Source organism: Brassica rapa, chromosome A07 (assembly GCF_000309985.2).
Source record: "Brassica rapa cultivar Chiifu-401-42 chromosome A07, CAAS_Brap_v3.01, whole genome shotgun sequence".
In the NCBI taxonomy this organism is placed as follows: Eukaryota; Viridiplantae; Streptophyta; class Magnoliopsida; order Brassicales; family Brassicaceae; genus Brassica; species Brassica rapa.
In genome coordinates, this window is record NC_024801.2 from 28,141,517 (window position 1) to 28,161,775 (window position 20,259).

Sequence of the window (20,259 nt, forward strand, 5' to 3'; positions counted from 1 at the left end):
TGATTGAATATGTTATTTGTCTATGATTTGAGTAAGATACTAATATGATTACGTGAATTGCTTATTTTGTCTTGTCTAAAACTGTAGGTGAGCCGTTCATTGATAGTGGTTTCATCTCGAGGAAGAATCTGATTGAAGACCATGAAAGGATTAAGAAATGGTGGGATCTGAGGATAAGTGTGGTTGGAGGAGAAGCCACATTTGCAAGGATGTCGACAACATCAGGATGAGGTGTATGTTTGTGAGGGAGCTCACTCCATTGATGGATGATGTGTACGTGGACAACATCTTAAGCAGCTTTGCCCAAATTCAGCATGTGAAGGTCATTAGCCACGGTCAAACCAGCTACGCTTTTGTCACCTTCTCCGAGGAAGAAGATATGCTCGATGATGTCTTGGAGCTGGAGGAATCGAGGTGGGACGATCAATATATTCGAGCCGAGGTCACTAGAGAAAGATCCTACAAATTTGCCTGAACCTAGTGCTGAAGCAGGAGGTTATATTATGATTAATGGGTTTTTTGGCGTAGTACTTTGTATGTCATCTATCATTTTGATTAATCTTTTGTAAAGATTTTCAATACTCTAAATAAGATTTGAGTTAATCTTTTGACTTTTCTGGTATGGTCTATGAACATCTTAAATTCATGTATGTTGTGTTATTGAGTGTTGAATACTACCTCCACCACGTTGATGGGTGTCATCAGCTGATTTCTTTGTTGTACTTGAAGAAGTAAATTTCAGCTGGTTTTTTCACCTCAAGCTAGTCGCTATCTTTCTAATATTTGTGTTTCTGTATATAAGATTTTCGTTGCGGTTTTACTATGTGTTGTTTGAATGTTACGATCGGATTGGTACTTTGATTTGCAAAGCATTTTATTAGTACATCTACTATCTTTGGTCGCACCTGTTACTTATTGGTTATCCCACCATTTGCAAGCGGAACTGTTTAGCATGAGTGTTGTTGTACTTTGAATTCCAAAGACATGTATGGTGAATGAATGGATTAAATACAATTAGAAAATTAGAGGTACAAATATATTCGACCGGCCCGTCATGGCCCAAGTTGGGTATCATGAGGATTATTCCTCAAACCGTTAACTCAAGTTCAATGTTAGCACAAGTGATTAAAAACCATTGGCGGAGAGATTGCTTAATTCTTACTTCCTAACAGAAACTGGAAGTCGACTTGCATTTGATTAATATGCGATATCTGGGCCATGATTATTCATTCTAATCATACATATGCGTTTCCATCTTATATTTACCAATCAAAATTTGATATAGTCTAGTTTTAATTAGACTAAATCTAATTAACTTGAAACGCCATCGGAGAAGGATTTCTCCATGCATGACCACTACACCACAACAGTAGAATACAGCCATAAGGATAGTCTAAACTCTTGCCTATAATACAGTAATTAAGTATGTTTGAAAAACAAAGTTTACAAAATCATTATTAAACACACAAAAATATACATATTATAACATACTTAATGAGCAAACTGACACACTTAGGATCGAACAAAGAACCCACCGTAAGATATCAATTTACCAAGAACAAGCGATAAAATCTATAAATATAGATGATGTTTATATTTTATTTGGAATCCAGATTACTGCAACAGATGTTTGTTGTGTGTATATAAATTCATATATACACACTTGCACCTAGCTAAGCCGCAACTAGGGTTTTCTCGCATACGTGTGTGTATATACTCTCTAGGGTTTACAGTGCAGTAAAATGAACCGTATGTACGTCACAGTTCATCATATTATATAACACACACACGTACAGTTAGCAAAGTAATTATGATCAGTCACATTATTCACATACTATATAGATATGATCTTAAATAAATAATGTTTAGTTAGATCATTAAGAATTTATATATCATCAAACTTTTCACCATTCACATGTTAGTATAGATGATCTTATAAGTTTGGAGTGTGTAAAAACTACAGTCTGCAACAAGAGCGTTCTATCGAGATCTTTAACATATAAATACGTAGAATTCCAAAAAGATCATAAACGTTGTAATTAAATGAAAATTATAGAGATTAAATATAGAGAAAAATAATGCTTACCATTAATTAATCTCACATTTGTTTTATTATATGTTTTTTGTTTGCTTGCTAAGATGGCAAGTTGGAGCTACTAGTCCCTGTAGTACCATGTCCACTCTTCATAGGATTCCTCTTCTTCTTCTTCCTTTTCTTGTACGGAACTCCTCTTGCCTTGGCCTGTGAATCTCTCACTTCCCTAAGAAAAACCCTAATTCCGCCGCCGGCAAACGGGTTTCTCTCCGGCAACCCTCCGTTCTCCTCGTAAGCCGCTCTCAGCCGTCCGATCAAAGCATCTAAACTCCCCCACGCTTGCTTTAGAGGACAGTTGCACTGTCCCGCCGGCTCAACTTGTCCGAAAAAAACGCATCCATGGACATGAACTTTTGTCTTTCCGAACTGGTCAAGATACTGTAGGAAGTCTAGGATGTGGTTCGAACCGCACTGTGAGATGTGAACCGGTGGTTGCTGGTTACGAAGGTATTGACAAAACGTGTTCCAGTCTCGCCGTTTCTGTGACTCGTACCGGCTTAACGCTGGTGGGTTAGGAAGTGGTTGTGGTTGCGCTTGTGGTTGTGGTTGCGGTTGAGATTGAGAAGATGATCCTTCGGTTATGCCTTTGCCTTTGTTGCTAGGACTAGCCATGGCTTCGATCGGCTCTTTTTGATTTCTTGATCGATGATAATCACTACATGACTAGTACTTATGATTCATAAGATTTTTCCTAATTTTTTATTTTTTAGTATTTTGGGTCTCTGAAGGAGAAGAAGAGAGGAATATAGAGAAACTATTGTCAATGATAGTGGAGAGACCTTAAGAAAATTTTCTACATTAAGTAGAAATAATCTATTATATTCTTGCAAAAATTATTTGATGGGAATATATATTTAGATACACAAGTAGTATCAAATCAACACAAGGGTTAAAAAGCAGGGGATAAGATGAATAAAATGTAAGAAAAAATTAGTCAAACACATTTTATTATCTTGCATCAAAATAACCATACAATGATTTTTAATTTTTTTTTTTTTTTGAGAAACTGATGAAATGATCATTCAATTTTATCTCATCCAAGATAAATGATAAATTTTGTGTGAAATTACTGAAATAAACTACTAGTTCGCATGATTTAATATATGAAATAACAATCTAGCTTAAAACTAGAATTTTATATTTTAAAAATAACAGTCTGATTTTCTTTAAATAATCAACCTCGAGTACATCGTTTTTAATTAGCCAGCTCGTTTTTAGTTAAGTATAAAGTGTTATAACATTTCAGATCAAACATATGTAAAACGTTTAGTCTAAAAAAATACAGATGTACAACGTAGATTATATTCTTACCAAAAAAGAAAACGTAGATTATATATAGCAAAGTAAAATGCAAATTATGTTGATGATGTTATGGATTATCGGGTTAATTAGTGATAGATGAGGGAGACAGGAGATGGGAGCCACAAGAATGCTTTAGCTCTTTCATTTTCAATCGGTAGACCTATCCTATTCTTTTCTCTTCCTTTGATCTGTACGATTAGCATTTAAGTATTGTTAACTATTTACTTTATTTGAATATTTGTTGCCATTAAAATTATAATTATGTTTATATTCAGCTTAGCAATCATTGTCATCAATCGAATATTGCCGCCCTACTATGTGTAAACAAAACAAAAAGAGAGTACTTGAAACGGATAATTAACACAAACACTGTTTTAAAATTTTGTTACGCATAAAAACTGAATACAGATATGGTCTAATTAGAAATTTCAAATATCAGTATTTTCACATTATACTTTACTCGTCTATCGTATTTACTTTCCCATGCATGTAAGAAAAGAAAAAACTATAAAGGACCGGTAATTGTTTTTAGTGGATACATAATGTAACAGACCCGTAAATAAGCCCAACTGACCTTGTCTTACGCCCCTCTTATTCTAAGTATTATGTTCAAACAAATACGATTTTTCTCAATAAGGACCAAAAACAAATAAAATCTATGGAGGTCCCAATCCCAAAGATCCGCAATGGACGCTTGCATTTGCTTATTCTAAGTTTTGTCATCTACATATTTTTATGTTTTATTATGTTAATATGTTTAAGGATAGTTGTTTACTTATTTTTAGATGCCACTAACGGAGGCACTAACCAATCATATTTAGAAATTTAACTGGGTGTAAGTGAACCTTTGTTGATTCCTTGTTTATAATGAAATCCATTACTACCTACTCTCCTATGTTTTTGAGTCTTCTAAATTCACTGAAAATCCATATTTTTGTTAGTTTTGCGTTTTTTCTTACTCAATTCAAATAAGAAAACAAATAACACAGAGTAATCAGTCAAAAATGGTCCCACGGAAATCAAATCATTAACTAACAGAATTATGAAAATGTACAACAGTATCGAGTTGTCTCGATATTCTTAATGTAAAACCATTAAATGCATGTTCTGAAAAGGGAAAACAAGTATATTTTTGTCTAGATATGAAAATGTACAACAATATCGAGTTGTCTCGATATTCTTTCTTGGATCGTAACACAAGCAAAAATAAACTTATAGACATAATTAATAACTCATATAGAAAACATAGCCTATGACTTTTAGAATTTAGATTAAACAAAGGAAATACATTTATTAAACGGTGAATTTTATTAAATCATTACAAAACACACCGATTATTCATTAAATCTCTTACAAATTCATATGGTAAAACAATCTCAAATGAAACACACTAATACTTAATGTAAGCAACAGAAGAAGTGTTGGCGTCTTTGATGAGCGTACCAAGAAGAGGAGCAAGCAAACATTTCTTGTCCTTCTCCTTATAGAAGTAACCCAAACACTTGCAATCACGATCACACTTAGCCTTACAATCGCTCACAGAAGTTGGGCCTTGTCCATCATTAACATAAGGCCCAGTAAAATGCTCAACACCGACGATCTTGTAGTAATTCACGGCCTTACCTTTGCCTCCATTACAAAACTGTGTCGTTTTAGGTGCTGAGCATTGGTCGCTCCACCCTAGTAACCCTTTGGGTGTAGGGCACGCAACGCACATTCCACGGTCGCAGTAACCGTAGTCTCCGCAGAACGAGGGTAAGCCGCATTGGCGGACGAAGTAAGTGGAGAAGAAAGAGAAGGACTCTTCCCATGTGAGGTACGTTGCTGGGTCGAACCATGAGAAGGCCTTGAGGCTACCGTCGGAGCCGAGTCTGAGGTACGAGATGGTTCCGTTGTAGTTGATTTTGTTCAGGTTAAGAGTTCCATCTCCGCTTCCGATGGGTCGGGATTGAAGTAACCGGCGGTTGTTACCTGCAGGCCGAATCAATAATATTATGAATATTAAAAATAAAAATAATAATAACATTATGAATATTCTGGGGGCAAATATTTCGATTTCTAAAATTAATATATTTTTAAAAAAGTTAAATTATATTTTCAAATATTAAAGATAGTATTATTATAGAATGTATGATGAAAACAAAAAAAAAATTCATATAAATTCTTTTGTAAAATATTTTTAATATCTTTTTTTGAAAATGTATATTTTAAATTTTTTGAAACATTTAGATATTAAGAAATAGAGGACCTGGATTAGTTGTCGTTGTTGGTTGTGGTGCGGGTTCCAGGAGGAGCTCATAAGCTGACGGCTCCGTTAAGTTGTCGAACTCCCTTCTAACGGCAAACGTTACGGTTCCGCGGAAGTCGTGGTTGGGCCATCCACCGTATACTAACGGCTGACCTGTTTTGTTAACGTACATGGTTAAGCCTTTGTTGTCAAGAACCATACTGTACGGACCATCTGAACCGTCCATGTCGGATTTACGGCTGACGAGTTTGTTAACTCCGTTGACTTTAAGCGACTGTCCGGTGAGGAGTGTGTCGGTGGGGTGGTCGAAACTCTGCCAAACGAACTTACCGTTTTTGTCGTGTAACACGATGTTGCCGTTGGGTAAGATTTCGAAACCAGTGACGCCTTTGTTGGCAGTGTTGGTCTGCCACTTGACTTGGCCGTTTGACTCGGCGAGGACTAGGTTACCGTTGCGGCCGAGCGAGAGAGTTGCGTTTTCACCGACGGGGTTGTTACGGTTTGCGTCCCAGATCCATCGCATAAGTGACTCCTCGCTTCTGAGTCCGACACGGAGGGCTAAGACGTAGGCGCTAGGGGTAGTGTTGTAGAACAAGAGCTGGAACGGTCTTGTGAAGAAGCTCGCGTTGGGTGAGGTGATGAATCTGTAGCTAGCGTCGTACTCGGTGATGTAGTCGCCGAACTCGTCGTTGTTTACGACTCTGAACTGTTTCTCTGGTGGGACTTGGGCTGTGACCACTGAAACAGTGGCAATGGCAAGTGCCACGATTAGAAACCGAAGCATGATTGGTTTGCTCTTTTCTCTTTTGTTTTGAGCTTTTGAGTAGTGGAGTGCTGATATGGTTATGTAATGACATTGGGTTTGTGAAGTTATATATAGTTTCTATTGGCTGTATTTGTTTGAAAAGTCAAAGTTGCATATTGCGACTTGACTATACATCTCATTCAAATTCGTGCTGTACAAGTGGGCCGACGGCTGCATTATGATTTTTGGATAAGGTTAATTTTTGTCTACTCAGAAATTCCGAATATTGCCTCTATTACAAATTAAAGTTTTTATACCTGACTATAAATCACACACACATATATATATATGTATGATGATGATGATTTATAAGTTTTGTTTTTGCTACTCTTGTGAATCATGTTTGTATAAACTCATGAAATTGTTCAAATATAGATAATGTTAAAAACAACTACGTAAGCTTTACGCAAATTCTATACATGAAAACTACTCATATAATTTAAGTTAATGATTGAATTGATCTGTTATTTATGAGAAAACAACGAAACTGTACTGTGAGCCTGATGGTGATGGTTGCATAAGGAGACGGGACAGCTTTTGGTACCGAGGTGTTAGGTTATCCTTAGAACACGCAGTTTCTCCGCTTCTCGGATGCTTTTAGATCTGTCCGTCGCATATATCAAAGACCATCAACACTAACTGCTGACGAAATATCAATGTTATCTAAATTATTGAGATTATACTGTCGGAAAATATTAATCACATCGATTTGTTATGCTTTAGTGTCTCTATGTAACAATGACAAGACATAAGAAGCTTAACTTTTGGTTTTGATCGATTATATTGATCATAATTCATCTTCATGGACAGGTTTTTTTATGCATCATATTAGTTATTTTGTCATTAGTATATGATAAAATTTGTTTCTTGACCCTATCTGTGAATATATATTTTCCTTACAATATCGTTTTCTAGAAGGCATCAATCATGATTTCTTTTGTCCACATCTTAGTACATATCTAAAAGCATAGTTTATGACCTGAATTTGTGGTATCAACTGAAAAAAAGAAAAAAAAACAGCACCATAGCTGGTTTCCACTAGAGGAAGAGTCGCCGTGTTGGTCCAGGCCAGAGATCGATTCTCCTCTAATGTGAAATTATTAGTTTTACATGTGGCCATACGGATATGGACCCGTGCTTACGATCTATTTGAATATTTGGGAGAGGATCCATCCGTAGATTGCACATCCTACTCGAAGATTAGGTATGTGTATTTAATAGATTTGAGTTTAACCCTTTTTTCTAAAAAAAACTGAAAAAACACAAAGCTGTGGGTTTAATTTCGAAAATCACATTACGTTTCTTTTTGATTAAAAAAACATCATAGTCGTGGTTTTGAAGTACACGCATCCAAGGGTAGCTGAGATCTCTATATCGTTTTATTACATGTGTCTCCAAGAAAAGGGCAACAATAAATGATGACAAAGATAAATCTCAATTATTATGGGAGTCTATCTCTTTTTTTATTTGTTTTGGGCATGGTCTCTGAAACTTATGTATTACGTACGGGAGTTTTTTTTTTCTTTTATAAAAAAGTTCGAATTTTGAAAAATTGTAATTCAAAAACATAAAAAATATTATTATTTTTTATTTAAATAATTATTATATATATATATAGAAAACTAGAGTATAAGAATTTTTTGCTATTTAACGAAGAATGTATTTTTGAAAATGTGTTTTTAGTGGTGGTAAAAATAAAAATTTTCCAAAAAAACTTTGAAAAAAAAATAAAAATAAAATTATAAGAAAGTTCGAATTTGAAAAAGTACAACTCGAAATAATAAAAAAATTATTTTTTATTTTTTAATAATTATTTATTATATATTGAAAGAAGAAAGGTATAAAAGTCTTTTGTCACTTAATCAAAAATATATTTTTGAAAATGTCTCTTTAATAGTGGTAAACATGAATAATGATATCAAGAAAATGGTAAACATGGAAATTACCCAAAAATGTGGTTGGTTTCTGTTAACGTATTTTTTTTTTATTTCCGAGTAGTTGTAATGTAAAATTTACCTTAATGTTATTGTAAATTTATTTTGTTTTTAAAGTAAAATTATTCATTAATTATGAATAAAAGTTAAACATGGTCCCATAGCTTTTATTTATACTAGATTCCTTTTCCACGCGGATAGTATCTTATAAATTTTAAATTTAATTTTTTTTTAAAAAAATATTTAAAGTTTAATTTACATTATTTTATACCAAAAATCACAAATATGGCTAAGAATTGGTTGATTTTATTTGTGATTTTTGAAAATATTAAATTGATTGATTTATTGCTCATAGTTAACATATTTGTTTGATTGGTTTTCAGTTCATAGTAATGTATAGAATTATATTTGGTGAGTGTATATATGTTGTGTTGTTCCAATATTTGAGTTTTCATGTTAAAACAATACTATTCAAATTCATGACTTTTAACGATTAAATGTATGTTTTGTTGTTTTCTCTTGTATACGTACAAATTTTATTTTATTTTTTATTGAAAGTTTTGTTTATTGATCATAGGCATATTAATATAATTTTTTTATCTCGGAATTTTACAGCATTTGTTTTTGTATGCTGACATTTTTTTCATATTTTCAGTACCTAGTTATACAAATAATATGTATGTGTGTTTTTTAGAAGTTTTGATTCCGCAAACTTGAGCAAAACTCTTCATCATGTCAGCTCATCCATGTTTTCCTATAACCTCAGATTCATTAGATGCCTCGTTAGAACCATTTACGTATCCACATATGGTTTTGCCTATTAATTATATAAAAGAGATTACATTGGACTGAAAATGGTGCTGATAATAAACCAGCTAACAAATATGATTATTTATGTACGTACAAATCTTACCTAAAAGTAAGGTGCAATTTTATTGGTTGTATACAAAATATGTCTTGAAATTGTAACAGAACTATCTTATCTATTAAAATGGAAACAAAAGAGTAAAGCTTCAATTCTTCAATACACACAACCTAATTACATATATGATTGATGCCTTGAACTAGACTCATACGAAGAAACACCATGTTATAAATCTGTGTAGAAGCTTGATTTGCTTTGACGAGATTTATCAGTGAACATAAATCCAAGTGTAATTACTTGCTTATTTTTTCCCAACGTTCTCTCTTCAATCTTTATATTCTCATCAACCACTCTCTCTCTAAGTTATCCGGCCATAAACTCTTATTTACTCAACATACTTCCTTTTTGGATTTTCTTGTTCCTCACCAGGTTTTAGATTTGTAATCCTTTACGGCATTCTATACATTATATATATATATATTTATTTAGCTGTATTTTTTTAGTTGTAAAAATGCTACAAAAATTAAATAGTGCTGCAAAAAAAGGAGAAAATTTGACAAGATAAGCTGCAAATGATGATTTGAGTTTTGTATTCTATCTTCTTAGAAAATAACTTAAATTTTAATAATATTTGGTACTATATTATTTATAATATTTTAAATTTAGTAGAAAATAGATATAGTTAAAAAAGCATTATTTTTTGTTCGTTTTAGGCGCAATGGACCGGCACTAAGCTGCTTAGGGTCTGCCTAGATTAAAAGGTGTGGAGGTGGAAGAATATCATTACATTTCTCCCTAGGCAATATACCAATGGTGGATCAACTGGTACCCTTAAGAAAAGTTATAAGATCATGTGGCAGAGAAAAAGAAAACAAGTTTCACTGCAGAGAGAAGGCATGAAAGTCCAAAGCAAATCAAACAAGAAGAACACAGAAACATTATACAAGGACCCACTCATTGGGCCTTAAATAGATATTATAAAGGCCGAAGATAATCTGTCACGTGGCGAATCTACAACCGTAACGTGTGTGAAGTCAGGTAGACGATCGCTCCACGATTTTAATCACTCATCAGACAGTCAAACTTAACTTGAACTACAACGTGCATCCCCATCTCTCTGCTTCTGACCACTCTTCCTGTCTCTCTACACTGGTCAGGATCTCTATCTCTCTGATTTTTGTTTTTTTTTGTCTCTTTCTGATTTTATTAAACTCTTCTGATCCAAATCCTCGATCTCCGATCTCGATTAGAGCTCTGATTGACTGTAACTGATCGGATCTCTAGCCATTTTTCAGGAGGTGAATTTTGATCGGATTTGAGTTTTTTTGAATCTGTGCGAAAATGCCGGCGTTGTACGGAGGAAAGCTCACAACTTTCGAGGATGATGAGAAGGAGAGCGAGTATGGCTACGTTCGCTAGGTATCATCCCGTTTACTCGATCTCATATGATCTGATTTTTGACATTTGTATGTCAAAATCATGTTTTTCGTGATCAGATTGGTGATGTATAAGTTTTTGCGATGCAGGTTTGTGGCTGATGGTATATGGCTGGTGCTGCTATGTATGAGTTAGTTAGTGTTGGTAATGATAATTTGATTGGAGAAATCATCCGTCTTGAAGGAGATTCCGCCAACATCCAAGGTTTGTTGTCCTTACAATGGTTTGACTTTATTGCGCATTGTATCTCTCAAAGACTTGAGATGATTCCTTTTTGTTATCAGTATACGAGGAGACAGCTGGATTGACGGTTAATGATCCTGTTCTTCCAACACACAAGGTTCGTCTGTTCTTTTCCTTAGTGTTGTTCGTCTGAAGCTAACATATGATTTTCTTTTTTTTTTTGTTTCTGAATTTTTCAGCCTCTTTCTGTGGAGCTTGGACCAGGAATATTGGGATTTCGGTTGGATTTCGAATCTTGCTAGACATGAAGTTCATGACTTCTATGTTTTGTTATAACATTACAATCTGCAGATACTATGATAGTCAAACATAACTTTTGGGTGCAGACCGTCTTCGAGAACACTTTGATGACACACCGCGTTGCCCTTCCTCCTGATGCCATGGGGAAGATCACTTACCTTGCTCCTGCTGGTCAATACTCCCTTAAGGTTTTCTCTCAAACATATAAATAATTACATTCACTTACCCTTTTTTTTTACTGTGTGTTTTCATTGACCAGGATACAGTGCTAGAGCTTGAATTCCAGGGGGTTAAGAAGTCATACACCATGCTTCAGGTTTTAAATTACATACTCGCAAACGTTTAGCTATGCGTTCACTTTGTCTAATTTGGCTGATACTCCTCTACTTACTGGACAGGTGATAATCATACAATGGTCATAGTCATCGGAAGACGTATCTTGCTAATAATTTTCATTCTCCCTGTTGTACAGCGTGTCCTTGATGCTATTTTCCCTTCGGTTCTTGGTGGAACTTGTGCTATTCCTGGTGCTTTTGGCTGTGATAAAACCGTTATCAGTCAGGCATTTTCCAAGGTAGACACTTGGATTTTGCTCCACTTATATCAAATTTCTAGAGCTAATGTTGTTCTGCATCAGATTGCATTCTTGTGTCTTTGAAAATTTCTGGCTTTGCGTGAATTTTGAGCTCTAAAACCCTCAGTGTCTTTGTCAGAAACGGTAATGCGCTTCTTTTTTTTTTTTTTATGTCAAAGTTTCAATCTGTATGTTGCTATGCCTGTTCAAGTTTGTATTTTGTTGATTGGAGCAGGCTCATGAGTTTGTTTAGTCGACGTTTTCTAAAGAATATTTCGTTTGAAGAATCCGTGACTGACTCTTGTATTGGATGTTGTATTGTGTTGAACTTGATAGATAATCTTGCGGTTCTTCTCGTCGGATGTCAGTCTTGATTTGTTGCCTTTGTTGTCTGCCTTCCTAATGATGCATCAGAGAAGGGTATGATTCAGCCGTTGGAGATAGTTATCCATGGATACATGATATTTATAAATACCTTTACGTATTCTTAGTTTGTGTTTATGCTTTGTTTATTGTCTTGCAGGTATCCAGACCAGCCAGGAGTACAGATTTTTATTCTATTTCAGCTGACTTCCCTGAATTCAGTAACAAGGACAAAACTCTAGTATTCCTCCTATTCTCAGTCAAGCACGAGCAAAAGCTTGACTGTGGTGGTGGCTACATGAAGCTGCTCATTGGTCATGTTGACCAGAAGAAGTTTGGTGGAGACACCCCCATCCATACATGTGCATTTCCTATCTCATCTCGTTTTCTATCATACAACTATGTTTGAAAACTATAACACATTTGTTTTTTTACCTGCAGCTTCATGATGTTTGCTCACGATATCTGTGGCTATCCTTACCCAACCACCTGACCAAGAAAGATGTTCCATGTGAAACTGACCAGCTCACCCATGCGTACACGTTCATCCTCCACCCCCCAACCTCGAGTACATGGAAGCCTAAGGTTTGTCTTTCTAGCTGTCAAAAACTCCAATGAGACAAACTTGGTAAATTACTACTCTCTGCATGATATATGTGTGGGTTTGTGGTTTTTAAGCCTTTCAGCTAATTCTGTCCGTTATTGTTTGATTGTTACTGGTATATAAGTGGGGTTCCTAAACCCAGAGCTCTATATCTTCCCGAAGCTGAAGTATGTTGGAATCGCATTGTGGCAGGTTAAATCTTGTCACTATGACATCCCCGTCCAAATGACTCCCATCTAAGTATACGTATCCACTTTCTTTCAGGTGAAATCAGGATCATTGTTTGACAATGTCCTGATCTGCGATGACCCAAATTGCGCCAAGAAGTTGGCAGAGGAAACATGGGGCAAGAAAGCTCAAGCATGTAAGAATAACATACCATCTCAATCTCAACCCATGAAAAAGGAGTCTCTTTGGTTCTTGTTACTGATCAAACTAATCTCATATTGCAGGCAGAGAAAGCAGCTTTTCATGAGGCTGAAAAGAAGAAACCAATAGTAATCTAGTTTGGTAGGAATCTGTAGCAGTCAAAGCCAAACAATATGTATTTTTTTTCTTGGTAAAGTTTCAAGGTTTAGGAGAAGACTAGCTGCAACTTCTTCTTTTATCTTTTTTGGACCATCATACCCTAAATATATAGATGTAAGTATTGAGCAAATAAGATGCCAAATTGTATCAGCTTTGAAAAAACAGAATCCGTAGACAATTATGTTTATGCGAAACCATCAAACAAATAAAAGAAACAAAACCCAACCAGAATTTTCCACATTTAAATTTGAAGCTATCGTGGCCAGACTTTTATCTTTAATAGCACCAGCGCAAACAACCTTTGAGATCTCTCGGAATACTCCTAAATTGATGATCATCCTCTTGTAAAAATCATCTCCTGCACCAGCTTTTTTTTCCAAATCCAAGATGTCTTGTACAGCGTAGATTGCCAATGCTGAGACCATATGTGATTTGGGAGAGGTGATGAGATTGCACAACAGATCCATACAACCTTGATCCACAAGTAATACCCTGCAAAAGTGATGGTTTCAACAAATGCAAAGAATTTTTTTTTAAAACACAACAGAGAGAAGATAAAGGTTTGTATTTACCTCAAGTCTTGATAAACACAAGTCATAATCACAGGACAAATAACCCCAAGTGCGTACTCTGTAACTTTGGTATCGTTGCTTCCGAGTAGCGTGCAATTACCGGCTCAAGAATGCATGATTGCTTCACCATGTCCGTGTCCACTCTTGAAATAAGCTCAACTATCTCGCACATCTTCTTCTTCACGTGGATATTCTTAGTTCTTCTCAGCAGCGCATCGAAAATTGGTAAGAGTTGATGGTCGATGACCATCTAATACGTGGGAACAATATTAAAATCAAGTTTACTGTAAAATAAATTATGTTTTGATAAATATAATTACCTGAAGATATGGTGTGTCTGGAGCCAGCATTATATTATGAAAAGTGGACAGAGAAGCATAGTGATTAACCAACCTCTCATTACTACAATAATAATGAGAATTATCAATTTTCGAGGTTTACATAAAAAATAGGAACTATATATATATATATGCCCATTGAATTGAGACAGAATAAACTCCATGAAACTAGAGTCCAGGACATGCGCAAGACCTTGAGGGTACTTGGCAATGTTACCCAATGCCCAAACAGCCTGAATAAATAAAGAAGAAATCAGTTTTGTTCCAGATCATTAAATCACTAGATAGATACTATTGTAAGTCATACCAGTAAACGTTGTTCCTCCCTATCCCTATCAGAGTGGAGATGGCCGAGAAACAGCGGAAGTACATTGCTGTTGATAAGCAGAGTCGTGTTCCCGGAGCGAGTCAGGTACCCGAGTATTAAAAGTGCTTCAAACTGAAACCAGAACCAATCAAAAGCATTAGTGCAAATCTATATAAGAAGAAGATGATGCTCTTACCCTATCCGGGAAGTCATCGACGTTGAAAAGCTGCACAAGTCTGGGAACAATGCCAGTCTGAACTATATCATCAACAGGAGCATCACGAGGAGTAACCCACAACTTGAGTTTACGAATGGCCTGCCGTAGTAGAGCTATGTCATCATCTGACAATATTACACCATCGGCAATCTGGCGTAAGGTGTTGAGCTGTGAGAAAATAAGAAACCGTCAAAAACCTACACACACAACTATATCAATCGATTGAAAATCTCCAAACAAGTACCCTGTAGGTTATGATTCCTCGACACATGCTGATATTTGAAGGAAAAAGACGTAGTGACTTGGGGCGCAAGCAAAGGAGAAGACTGAACAAGTGTGAGGGGATCGACTGAACAGAGATATCGAATGATTCATGGTGAAAAGCATCGAAGAGCCGACTGAGTGAAGAATTTGTTTGCGCTGAGCTCTAAGCGAAAGTGTATGTGAGTGAGCGAGCATGTATTTATTTTTTTTTTTTGGTTTAGATTTCAATTTTTAGAAACTTTTTTTATTTTACTTCTTTCGCGATCAGAAAGAGGAGGCAAACGAAATAAATAAATAAATAAATAAAAGAGGGAGAGCGAGCGATGCTCATAAACTGTTCGACGAAATGCCTGATAGAAACTGAGTAACTTAGCCTGACTTATTTAACGTATTTGCTTTTTGAAGAACTCATCAACCCTAGTGTCTTGGAACACTATCATTGATGGGTGAGTATTCAAAACTTCTCCAAAAGAAAGAATCTGGTATCATGGACAAAGATAATCTCCATGTAAGGAATGGGTAAAGCGTGCTCAAACATATGGAAAGATTCAAAACTGAATCCCAACAGGGCGACCATGATCACTGCTTGTAGTTATGGAGGCTATAGCAACAACAACATCAAGAAGCTGGGATACCGCTTCAAAGAAGGTTACGGCTACTACCTTGTCTATAATTGTCCTGTATCTCTGCTGATATTTCTTCGTAGCTTGAGGACTGGGGGATGAAGAAGATGGTGAGTTCCACTGCCCTGTCCATTCCCAACCCCTGAGTACATAGGGTGAATGGAAGCCCAAGGTTTGTTTTTCACGCTGTTAGAAAAGTGTATATAACCACCCCAACTTTTTCATAGTTGTTAAGATTTCTTGTAGCAAATCAAGAACCCCTACTACAAGGGCAACTGGGAGGCTCCAACTGTTGAAAACTACCCTGCTCAGTTTCTACTATCTGTGGGCTTCCCATTTCCTTTGTCCATATTTCCCAACCGTCAGATACGTCTGTTTATGATTTTTTTTTGTTCTCTCTCTCTCGATTAAGCAGGTGGCTGGCTACCTTAGAGTTCGTAAAAGCTCAAAATATTTTGTTGTCCCGAGGGGTGAAAGGCCAGAAACGTTGCAGTAGGGCATGAAAGTAGCCATTGTCTGCATATAGGCAACAACATATACAAAATGTCGGAAATGAAACATTTGTTTCGATTCATTACACAGTGCAAAGTGCTTTAGGTGAGACTTTACCTTAAACGTCATCATATTAAATAAATAATAGACACAAGTGTTCATATTGCGAAAAGAATCAGAAGAGAGAGGTTTGACGATTGTGAAATGATCAGTGCAGGAGGGTGAATCAGAGCACGCAAGGAGCTTAGGACCAAAAGGGTCAGAGCCACACAAAGGCAGCAGTGATAGGTGACACAGTAGGAGACCCATTGAAGGATACACAAGGACCGTCGCTTTAACATATTGATAAAGCTAACCCTTTTGCCAAAGTGCGTTACTTTAATTTCGGGTATGCAGGGAGCTATTCCTTTGTGTTACTGTTGGTCTCTGGGCTCGACTCATTATCGGCTTTGTTACTGAATACTACACAAGCAATGCATACAGGTGAAGAGACTATTGTGGCCCAATGTTGAGTCCCAGTTTGTGTTATATTCGGACTTGCTCTTGGATACAAATCCGTCATCATTCCAATTTGCAATTGCTGTCAGTATATTTGTTAGCTTCAGCTTTTCTGCGATATACGGTGTGGCTGTTGCTGCTCTTGGGATGCTCAGTACCATTGCAACTGGTTTGGCTATTGATGCTTATGGTCCAATCAGTGACAATTCTGGTGGCATTGCTGATATGGCTGGAATGAGCCATCGCATCAGAGAAAGAACCGACGCTCTTGATGCTGCTGGAAAACACCACTGCTGCTATTGACAAAGGTATATCATAGTTTTTTCAGTTTTATTTAATGAAGCTACTGGGCTCAAGCTGGTTTGTTACGTACTATACAACAGGGTTTTGCGATTGGCTCTGTTTGGTGCATTTGTGAGCCGAGCAGAATACAGACGGTGGATGTGTTGACCCTAAAGGTGGTGATAGGGTTGCTTGTTGGAGCCATGCTTCCTTATTGGTTCTCTGCAATGACGATGAAGAGCGTGGGAAGTGCAGCTCTTAAGATGGTGGAAGAAGTGAGGAGACAGCTCAACACCATCCCGGGGCTCATGGAAGGTACTGCGAAACCAGATTATGCAACATGCGTCAAGATCTCAACGGATGCTTCCTCCTGGTTGCCTTGTCATGCTTACTCTTCTCATTGTTGGTTTCTTCTTCGGCGTTGAGACCCTCTCTGGTGTCCTCGCTGGCTCCCTTATCTCTGGAGTTCAGGTAATAATTCTTATGAACCATTAAATAATTCAGGAGGATTCCGTGCACGTTCAGTGAGATTCTTGGATTACTTTTAAACAGATTGCGATATCAGCATCCAATACTGGTGGAGCCTAACGCAATGCCAAGAAGTACATTGAGGTTTAGCAAGCTTTATGAGAGAGAAAGGGAGTTCATATTGCGAAAAGAATCAAAGGAGAGGTTTGACGATTGTGAAATGACGAATGCAGGCGGGTGCATCAGAGCACGCAAGGAGCTTAGGACCGAAAGGGTCAGAGCCACACAAAGCAGCAGTGATAGGTGACACAATAGGGAAGCCATTGAAGGATACCTCAGACCGTCGCTTTAACATATTGATAAAGCTAATGGCTGTTGAGTCTCTCGTCTTTGCCACACATGGGGGTTTCCTCTTCAAGATCTTCACGTGAACAAGGCTTAACTTATATAATAATAAATAAATAAATAAACTCTTTTACTTCTTTCTTTTTTTGTTTCGGTGGCGGTGCTTTACTTTTTGATTAATGGTTTCATTACGAAACGTGAAAATAATGTTATACTTGCCAAACAGTAGCAATAAGATGGAAGGGGTCGAGAGCATAGGACAAGTAAAAGCAAGTATATCCTATGCGCCTACGACTGGCTGAGACAATGCTGAGAATAGAGAAACAAAGATGGACTGCATTGAACAGTCTCACAAAACACAATAGTTTAGGATTGATACTACTGCATCGAACATGTTGATTGTTGACAAAATAAGGAAAAAAAAATGATTTGTTCTCTGAAGAAACACAAATCTTAATTAAGAGCACGTTCATTGACAACTATTAAAAAAGAAAAGAAGATGCATGCAATTTGGTCTGGAACATGTAAACACGCATGAGAGTTGCGATTGTTGATAAAGAGAAAAAGGGAAGAAACACGAATGATTTCTGTTTATTCATCTGGGGCAGGGTTTGCATGAGTTTCTTCTGTGCTGCCTTCTCCTGAAGATTGCCCAACATCTGATTTTTCTGGAGAGGAAAGGAAGGTTTTTAGAGGCATACTGATTTGCATACAAAATTCAGATGATGTAAGTATCTTTTTACCTGTCGTCACACGCTGATCCGTGAGTATGTTCTTGCATCCAATTTGCCTACAAAAAAAATAAATATATAAATCAAAAGTTTGCAAATCAGTGGGTGGGGGAGTATATAAAGAGAACAGTGGTGAACCTCTCTTGAGCAGACTCAATCTCTCCTTCGGGACAGAGACCACATGCTGCTATTATTCTTAAAGCCTCTTGCCTCATTTGTTCCAATTCAGTCACAGATAAGTTCGCCACTGGCCGCTTCCTCTTCATGAGTCTCTCTCTCTCACGCACATATCTTTTTTCATTTGCTTCCACAATGTCTGAGATAGACCAGTCTTCTTCCACAAGGTCTGAGATAGACCAGTTTTCCATTTTTATCTGACACACACACACAAAAAAAAAAAAAAAACTAATTCAATTATAAATTTAAACAGCGCCCCACCTCCAAAATTAGGGTTACTACACTAGCTGCTTCTCCTATATCTAAATCATCAATCAATTGATTTAATTCCAAAATCCCAATTAAAGAAAACTTATAAGGTACGATTATAAATTAGCGTTTAGGATTGATACTGCTTCGAACATGTTGATTGTTGACAAAGTTAGGGTTTCTACACTAATTTACGGGGCTGCTTCTCTCCTATATCTAAATCATCAATCGATGGATTTAATTCCAAAATCCCAATTAAATAAAACTTTCCTAGGTTAAGTTTCTACGAGGCAATGGGAAAACAATATAGACTTATCAGATTCGATTACAAACCTGAGAGAAGCGAAATCAGCAGATCAAGGCGAGGAATAGATTCGATCGTCGGGGTTGGGAGAGAAAGAGAGAATCGGGGGCACAGACAAGAAGAAACACCAAGAGTATTATTTTTATAGGTTTTTAATGGGCCACACAGGTGAAAAAGCCCACCAGTTTTATTGAAAATATCCGAAATCCCTTTTGCGAAGGTCTCGGTTTGTGTTCCAAAATCTAATCCGGTTTATCAATGAAATCAAACCGAGTGACCGTTCTGAGTTTGGGTTTGGACTGGAGCATTGAGAAGTATGAAGAGGATACTGCCTCGAGAATAAGTTTCAAATTTGAGACTTTAGAGGAGTTGGACGTGGAATTTTATTATGGTTCTTATTATATAAAATTCCATGTACTACATGCAACGTTAGTTAAATTAATTCGAAATGGCAGGAGAGCTGCTTATTTAAACACAAAGGAATACAAATCATACATTTGAAGTAGGACCGACCATTCACTTTTCTATTAGTTTAAGCGGCCGGGAAGATGCTCGTGGTCGATTTTTATCGTCTTTTTGGATTTGATCGAATCATTTAATTTTTTTGACTCATGCAGGCATATATAGGTGGAATACGAAATTCAAATACATGCAATTTGATATACTTATCCTGATCAATTCGGATACCCATTCGATTTTCGATCTTAAAGATAAGATCCACTACTATAATTGATAGGATAAAAACCCAAACAAAACCTTGTTTTCGGTTTGTTTCTTTGTTTCCGGATAAAAAAAATGGTTTAAAGATTCTCATGTCACTTTTTGACAATTCAATGACAAAGTGACTCAAAAATTCTCATGAAAATTCTATCAAAAATGATTTCGAAGTTCTCACTATATTTTTGGACAATTCATTGACAAACTGATTCTAAGATTCTCACGTTATCAGTTCAGATGACAATTCACATGATTTCAAAGTTCTTAAAGCTCTACTGAAATGTATTTCATTTTTTATGTATTCAACTATTACACCTTGTTCATATTTATACAATCAAAGTGAAACCCTGGAAAACTGGACAGATGTGTTGATCTTATGAAGCCTCTAAATCAAGGGCTGAGAAATAGTTATACAATTGTAGACCATATTAACGTTG

General features: G+C 36.4%; 5 protein-coding genes across 14 annotated transcripts; 1 reads left to right on the forward strand and 4 right to left on the reverse strand.

Annotated features, from left to right (window-relative positions):
- Positions 1-1,965: 1,965 nt before the first annotated feature.
- On the reverse strand, positions 1,966-4,393 carry LOC103832357 (protein LIGHT-DEPENDENT SHORT HYPOCOTYLS 7). Its single transcript, XM_009108347.2, has one exon. The coding sequence runs from the start codon at positions 2,705-2,707 to the stop codon at positions 2,135-2,137; it is 573 nt and encodes a 190-aa protein (XP_009106595.1). The 5' UTR covers positions 2,708-4,393; the 3' UTR covers positions 1,966-2,134.
- A 244-nt stretch (positions 4,394-4,637) lies between these two features.
- Positions 4,638-6,504, reverse strand: LOC103832358 (EP1-like glycoprotein 2). The gene is made up of 2 exons (XM_009108348.3): positions 5,646-6,504; positions 4,638-5,368 (listed from the first exon to the last, which is right to left on the reverse strand). Exons 1-2 carry the CDS (start codon positions 6,427-6,429, stop codon positions 4,788-4,790), a joined length of 1,365 nt encoding a protein of 454 aa, XP_009106596.1. The 5' UTR covers positions 6,430-6,504; the 3' UTR covers positions 4,638-4,787.
- Positions 6,505-10,321: 3,817 nt separating this feature from the next.
- On the forward strand, positions 10,322-13,388 carry LOC103832359 (V-type proton ATPase catalytic subunit A). Of its 9 annotated transcripts, none has more exons than XM_033274565.1 (14): positions 10,322-10,401; positions 10,545-10,668; positions 10,776-10,890; positions 10,971-11,026; positions 11,109-11,157; positions 11,253-11,357; positions 11,429-11,485; positions 11,642-11,743; positions 12,080-12,163; positions 12,267-12,468; positions 12,548-12,746; positions 12,789-12,902; positions 12,975-13,074; positions 13,163-13,388. In XM_033274565.1, the coding sequence occupies exons 4-11, from the start codon at positions 11,001-11,003 to the stop codon at positions 12,553-12,555; spliced, it is 633 nt and encodes a 210-aa protein (XP_033130456.1). In that variant the 5' UTR covers positions 10,322-10,401; positions 10,545-10,668; positions 10,776-10,890; positions 10,971-11,000; the 3' UTR covers positions 12,556-12,746; positions 12,789-12,902; positions 12,975-13,074; positions 13,163-13,388. The 9 variants fall into 9 exon arrangements, with proteins under 9 accessions (XP_033130456.1, XP_033130457.1, XP_033130458.1 ...); XM_033274566.1 differs by having other exon boundaries at positions 12,548-12,734; positions 12,835-12,902; XM_033274567.1 differs by having other exon boundaries at positions 12,548-12,691; positions 12,835-12,902.
- Positions 13,374-16,153, reverse strand: LOC103832360 (importin subunit alpha-6). Of its 2 annotated transcripts, XM_018653119.2 has the most exons (7): positions 14,917-16,153; positions 14,652-14,840; positions 14,456-14,587; positions 14,342-14,381; positions 14,131-14,212; positions 13,811-14,060; positions 13,374-13,730 (listed from the first exon to the last, which is right to left on the reverse strand). In XM_018653119.2, the coding sequence occupies exons 1-5, from the start codon at positions 14,941-14,943 to the stop codon at positions 14,160-14,162; spliced, it is 441 nt and encodes a 146-aa protein (XP_018508635.1). In that variant the 5' UTR covers positions 14,944-16,153; the 3' UTR covers positions 13,374-13,730; positions 13,811-14,060; positions 14,131-14,159. The 2 variants fall into 2 exon arrangements, with proteins under 2 accessions (XP_018508635.1, XP_033130465.1); XM_033274574.1 differs by having other exon boundaries at positions 13,811-14,381.
- Positions 16,154-17,999: 1,846 nt separating this feature from the next.
- LOC103832361 lies at positions 18,000-19,217 on the reverse strand. The gene is made up of 4 exons (XM_009108351.3): positions 19,135-19,217; positions 18,514-18,749; positions 18,388-18,434; positions 18,000-18,312 (listed from the first exon to the last, which is right to left on the reverse strand). The coding sequence occupies exons 2-4, from the start codon at positions 18,741-18,743 to the stop codon at positions 18,236-18,238; spliced, it is 354 nt and encodes a 117-aa protein (XP_009106599.1). The 5' UTR covers positions 18,744-18,749; positions 19,135-19,217; the 3' UTR covers positions 18,000-18,235.
- Between the last annotated feature and the right edge of the window lie 1,042 nt (positions 19,218-20,259).